The sequence below is a fragment of the Merops nubicus genome, unplaced genomic scaffold, assembly GCF_000691845.1.
Source record: "Merops nubicus isolate BGI_N331 unplaced genomic scaffold, ASM69184v1 Scaffold47680, whole genome shotgun sequence".
Lineage (NCBI taxonomy): Eukaryota > Metazoa > Chordata > Aves > Coraciiformes > Meropidae > Merops > Merops nubicus.
The window spans coordinates 1-6,469 of NW_008583053.1; the positions used below are offsets into that span (position 1 = coordinate 1).

The 6,469-nt window shown below is 55.6% G+C and overlaps 1 protein-coding gene across 1 annotated transcript; it reads right to left on the reverse strand.

Annotated features, from left to right (window-relative positions):
- Positions 1-1,136: 1,136 nt before the first annotated feature.
- Positions 1,137-4,994, reverse strand: KLHDC8A (kelch domain containing 8A). Its single transcript, XM_008939465.1, has 5 exons — positions 4,619-4,994; positions 2,973-3,137; positions 2,018-2,233; positions 1,540-1,641; positions 1,137-1,330 (listed from the first exon to the last, which is right to left on the reverse strand). Exons 1-5 carry the CDS (start codon positions 4,992-4,994, stop codon positions 1,137-1,139), a joined length of 1,053 nt encoding a protein of 350 aa, XP_008937713.1.
- Between the last annotated feature and the right edge of the window lie 1,475 nt (positions 4,995-6,469).

A 6,469-nucleotide genomic window follows, 5' to 3' on the forward strand; every position in this document is an offset into this window, starting at 1 on the left:
TCAGTAAAGAAATTCTTCCTAATCTTCAGTCTAAACCTCCCACCACACAACTCGAGCCCTTTTTCATGCAGTCACAGCCCTGATGCAGCCTGTGGCACACACTGGGCTTCTCTGAGGGCTTTTCTGAAGACAGTTTTTAATGGCACAACTGCTACAAGCTGGATTTGTAACGTGACAGTTCAGACAGCCCTCCCACAAACTGCCCAGGAAGAGCAAAACCAAAGAGGAGAGGGTGGCTGGGACCTTCTGGCTTCCTGATCAGCAAAGCCATTGCCAAATCCACTGCCCAGCCCTGGAGTGAGGGTGCTCCAGAACCAGAGCTGACCAGAACATCCCAAGTCATTAAAGGTGCTACAAACCCAGTTGGAACACCATAGGTTGGGGCCATCTCCACGTGAAGCCCAGCCAAGGCAGTACCTGTGCCAGTCCTGTGCCAAAAGGAAGGTCTTCCCTCTAGCCAAAACAATACCTTGGACATTGATCCCTTCGAGGAGCACTGGCAAACCCTCACTCCAGCTCCTGGCAAAACGACTGCCAAATGCTACAGGTTGGCAGGAAAATCCTTGTTATGAAGGCAAAGAATGATCCCCTGGATCTGGCTGCAGGGTGGGAGAGTCCCTTGGTGCAAGCCAAGGGAACTCCGGGAAGCATGAAGAGATCCCAGGATGTTTGAAGAGGGCAACATCCCAACATCACTCTCCCTGAACCACCACTGACCTGTCTGGATACTCCTCAAAACCCCTGAACCCATCCCCTTCAGGAGTGGGTCAGGATGGCCACAGGGAGACACTTGCCCACGCCCTGATCTCCAGAGTCCTTCCTGCTGGCAGGAGACAGGGCACACCAGTGCTGTGAGCAGGTCCTCCACCCGGGTTTCCTCATGGAGCTCTGAAGACGACTGGAGGGGCTTCCTGGCCAAAGAGCTCCATCCCTCTGTTGGGCAGTGCCCAGGAGGGAGAGGCACAGCAGCCCTGGCCTCAGATCCAAGTTGGCTGTGGGCTGAGCCGAGCTGCTGGGCTCCCAGGGCAGGTTGGGTGATGCTCCCCCAGCCTCGGTGCCATCAGGAGGTGCCCAGCAGCACCACCAGCACCGCTGGAGGCAGCGAGGGGCAGGCTCCTGGGCCAGGCAGGGTCCAGCTAGGACTCAGAGAGGCACAGTGCCTCCACAGCACTGCTCAGGCCCTGGCTCACCCCACCCACGGCCAGCAGGCAGTTCCCGAGCACGATGCTGGAGCAGGCACAGCGTGGGGTGGGCATGGGGGGCAGGCTCTCCCACTTGTTCTTCTCGGGATGGAAAGCCTCTGCAGACTCCAGGACAGTGGGCTGGTTTCCTAGAAGCACAAGTTGAGGCATTGGGTCACCTGGGAAGCACCAGCAACCATTCCTTGTCTGCTCCAGTGTCTATCTCTGGATCCCATCCCCTCCTGGGGTCTGTTTTTCCTGCTGCCTCAGCACAGCCAGGGCCAGGATCACTCACCTCTCTAACAACACAGGACTCAGAGATGCTTTTAAAGTGTTCCCACCATCCCCAGCCCCTCACCTAGTCCCCCAGCCACAACGACTCTGCCTTTCAGGTAGCCAGCCACGAAGTCTGCTCGCCGTTTCTTCAGGTAGAAGGAGCGTTCCATCTTCATCCAGCCACCTGGGAGAAACAAGACAGACCATTGCAGGAGCATCTGCTGCTGGGAAACCATCTGCCTCTCTGCCCTCCTGCTTGCTTGTGGAAGAGCAGTTTTGCTGCTGCACCTTTGGGTGGTAAAACCTCATGACACAGAGGTCAGCTTCATCACCACCAGGTCAGGAGGGAGAACCCAGCACCCTCTGGACCATGGTTTCCCCCCCTGCTGCCTGCAGCTCTCCCTCCAGGCTGGGCTCAAGGCACCAGCAGTGCCAGGGGTCAGCTGATGAGACCTCTGTGCTCTGCAAGGACAGGAGAGCAAAGCTCTGCAAGGATGACAAAGCCTTGGATGCCACCAGCCCTGCTCCCCCGGGGAGGACAGAGCTGGGACAGCCCCCACCTTGCTCCATGTCAAACATATCCACGGTCCTCATGAACTTGGGCTGCCTGTAGAGCCGTCCCTGCCGCAGGCCCCCGAGGCTGAAGAGTTTGTCTTCTGTGGGCACGAAGCTGGAGAAGGCCCTTTTGTTGGGGATGTTGGGAAACTTGGTCCAGGACCTGGTCTCGGTGTCGAAGACCTCGAAGGCGTTGATAGCGTACTTGGACTGCCTCCCACCTGGAGCAGGGAGAGGGGAAGAAAAGGGTCAGCTTGGCTCCTAGCACCAAGGCAACAGCAGTAGGGACAACAAGCAGACTGCAAATTAGGTCAGAAAATCCTTTCTGGCAAGCCCTAAATGAAGCCAGGGCTGGCTGGTGGTTTGAGCAATCAGAACTCCTGCGTTTCAATCCCAACATCCTATTTGGCCACGAGTTGACAGCAACATTTCTCTGCCTCAGTTTCCCTTTCTGTAAAGCAAAAACTAACTATGATCTTCCCCTGCAGAAGGCTTGGTCCAGCATTTCTCAGCTCCAGCAGGTCTTTCCTCTGCCAAAGGCAGACCCTTTGTGAAGCTGCACTGCACTTTGTTAATAGAGATGGCATAGAAGTTCTTTCACTCACTAGTTGAGTCCAAGGGATTTTACAGGAGCCACAGGACTGCAAACTGAGCAGGCAAAGAGCAGCTGTACCCTCAGCTCCCAGTGCAGAGCTGCTGCAAGCCCTGCAAGCTCCCACAACGTTCACGGGTGCAGGGGTTCTCCTGGGTGCTTGCTATGGAGCTGTGAATCCAAACCCAACACCAGCCCCCCTCAAAAATCTACAGCTGCAAGCTTGCTGCTTCTGAATGCATCAGAAAGGAGGCAGGGATGGAGAGGAGCATTCCCAAAAGCCTCTCCCAGGGATGGTTCTCAGCACTCAGATCAAAGGAGCTGCTGCCTGAGGAGGAAGAGGAGGAGGAGGCAGGAGTGCTTCTTACCCAGCACGTAGATCTTGGTGCCTCTCAGGAAGGATGTGGCAGCGTACCTGGGTGTGGGCATGGCTGCCAGAGACACCCAGATGTCCTTCAGCATGTCATAGTGCTGCAGGTAGTTGTGTGGCCGCAGGTCAGATCCCATCCCACCAGCTGCATAGACTCTGTAGTCTGGGCAGGGCCAAGAAGCAAAAAAAACCCAAATAAAAGTCATGCATTATGATAGGAGAGCATCAGAAATAACCCTCTGCCAAACCACAAGCGTTGTGATACAACGTGGATCAGAGCAGTTCCCTCTTACCATGTCCTGAGCTCCCATCCCTGGGGCAGAGGGGGATGCACTGAGCCCCTGGTTCCTGCAGGGACACTGATGCTCTTCCCCCAGCCCCACTCCCCCATCCAGGGGCTGCTGCTCCTCAGCCCAGCTCCTGCTCTGCCCCAGGATGGTGGCTCTGCAGCCCTGATGGGAGGGTTCAAAGCTGAGACAGGCAGTGAGGCTACTCACTCCCCACCAAATCCCTGTCAGCTCTATCCATCTCTGGCAGAGCTGGTCTGCAAACCAAACCCCTACCCGCACAGCACCCGCATCATCTCCCCCAGCAAGAACTTTGCTTAACAGGCAAGAGCAGTGGCAGCAGCCCTGTCCTTGCAGGCAGCTGAAAAAGCAGAGACCAACCTGCACGGGGCAAGAATTTGGGCAGCTGGTTCTGTTCCTGGCCTCTCCCATCAAACTGACCCTGCCCTGTCAGTCAGGCCAGCTTATATCCAGAGAGAAAATCATCTCCAAGATGGTAAACATTATTTTTAAACATTCCTTGACAGTAGCTTTTAAACCCACTTAAGCAAACAAAGCAAGAAGCTGCCTGGAGATTAGATTGGTAATCCCAGGCTCAGCGGGAAGCTGCCTGACCTCGGGCACATTGCTGGGGAACACAACTCTCAGCCCCAGGCTCTTCAAAGCAAATCAGTGCCCGACTTTTCTGCTTAGGAGCTATAAAACGAGATGGGCTGACAAGGCAGAGCCTCACAGGCGTTGAGCAAGCCCCATTTAAGGCAGTGGTTAAGCTTTTGGCAGGGAGCAGCTAAGGAGCCCCCCACAACACCAGTTGCTTCCCCTCCTTGTACAATGATCTGAGCCCTGACCATGCAGCCAAATCTCCTGGCTGGTTCTGGGTCTGGAGCAGAGATGTCTTCTCAAACCAAAGCTATTCTCTGGCTCCAAGACCTTCATCTTTGGTTCCACAGCTCAGTCAGGTCCTCCCAGCCTGGCTACGCTCACCCAGCAGCACCATTCCTATTTTTTTCCAGCATCTGCAGCACACAAGGACCAGAATTTGCTACGAAGTTTAATTTGAGACCCTGGAGCTTGGACCTGTCTGAAATACCCCTGGGTACCAGCACAGCCATGGCTCTCGTGGCTCCAGATGATGATCCAGAACAACCCTCAGATCTTCTACCTTTGACTGCCTGAAGAACAGTCACCTTTAGCAGGTGGGATACAACAAATACACAGAGTTCTGCTCCTAACAGCACAGAAAGGATTTTGGAGAACAACCTATCCCCGCGCCACTGCCCAGGAAGCCTTTGTGCCCGATGCATCAGGGGGTGCCCACCCTCCCCACCCCACCCTGGAAGGACTGAACCCTCCTTGCCTTTTGATGTCACCGAGATGCCCATGGCCGGCTCTCTCAGCGAGCTCCTCTTCTTCCACTTGCCCTCCTCTATGTTGTACATCTCCACTATCTTCAGAGGCATCTGATTCACTCCGACCCCTCCTATCACCATGATCCTCTTGCCCAAGTTGGCCACGGCCACGCCAGCCCGGGCTGTGGGCATGGGGGGCAGCGAGGTCCACTGGTCAGCCTCGGGGGAGTAGACCTCAAAGCAATCCATGGGCACCCCGTTGTCATCGCAGCCCCCGATGGCAAACACTTGCCCACCAGCCTCCACCAAGGTGGAGTAGACCCTGCGGCTCGGGAGGGGGGCGAGGCTTTTCCACTGGAAGTCTTTGGCACTAGCGAGCTCCATGGTGGCTGTTTGGGCAGGGCAGCATCAGTCCCTGGCAGGGCAGGGGGCTGGCTATGCTGCAAAACAGAGCAGAGGATGCCAGGGAAAAGAAAAACAGAGAAACATGAAGTGCAAACACCGACATCCCACCGGGAGAGCCACAGGAGCAGGGATTGGAGCTGGGAGCAGAGCATCCCCATCACCAGGTTCCCACAGCCAACCCCTCCCAGCAGCCCCCTCTGGTACCTGCCGTGAGCCTCTATTAGTCGTGCTGGTCCAGATCTGCCTCAGAAGCTCACGTAGAGGCTGGCCCTATAAATAAAACAAAACAAATGATGAAAGAAGCAGGCAGGAGGTTGGAGTCAGTTTGTTAGCCTGTTTTCCTGAGCATCCCCGCCTCCCAGCGACGTTCAAACGGAGGAGGCTGCAAAATCATCTGTCTGCTCTCTTCCCTGGCTGGTTTCCTGCCTGCTGAGGAACTTTTCCTTGTGTCCTTCTCTGTCTCAATTACTCCTGCTGCAAACCCGGGGCTCCCACAGCCCTTGGCTGGGAGAGGGGAAGTGCAGCACTCAGCTCTCCATCGCTGACCCATGGAGCTGTGAGGGATCCAGAAGCAGCCCAAGGAGGACAGGCTCAAGCTCTCACTGGCAAGCCCTGATCTTTTTGTCATTTCCTCTCTAGGCATGGCCATTAAGCATGCAGATGAGATTAATTAGTGCAAGAGGACAGAGAGAGGGCAAAGTGAAAGGAAGAGAGGCAGCATCTCCCTCACTCACCTGGTGTGGACCAAGGTGCATTTTCCACTGAGCATCTCCACCTTCAGTGTATAACTGATAAAGATTCACCTTTACCCCTGCAGGCACTGCAGCCTCCCCCAGCACATGCTGCCTGCACGAACATTTGGAGACAGGACTGTTGGGTGGAGTGAGCAGTTGCCAAAAAAGAAAACCCAAACCACCAAAGGCAACGTACTCCAGGCTGAGCATCACTCTGGTCCAGGACAGCATCATTCCCTCTCCTACCCATGCACAGACTCCAGAGGCTTTTCCCTGTGGATGCTGAGGTCCTACTGATCCCCTGAAAAGAGCTTCCCTGGCAGCAGAGCAGGGCTGGCTGGCTCTGTTTCTGTGGACCATAGTCTGAAGAGCTGCTGGAGCAGAGGTTTCCTCCTAGACAGACACCCCTGCCTCCCAGCTGACACCCAGCCCAGGCCCATCTGCTGCTTGGGGTTATTCTTCCTCCTGACAAAGCAGTGTGGGTGTGGGGTGGGTAAGAGCCAACTTGCTCTCTCCTCCTTAAAATACCTAAGCACAAACAGAGCAACCACCAGTTACAGCCCTTGGGGTTCTGAAGGGGGTGGACTCCCTCCTCCCCAAAACCAGATTTGTTTCCTGCCCCTTATCTGGAGCAGAGATTAAACAAGTGGGCTCTGCAGAACTCCCTGCCCCAGGAACAGCTCACCTCCAGTCTGCACCCTGCTCCCCAGGTCTGACCAC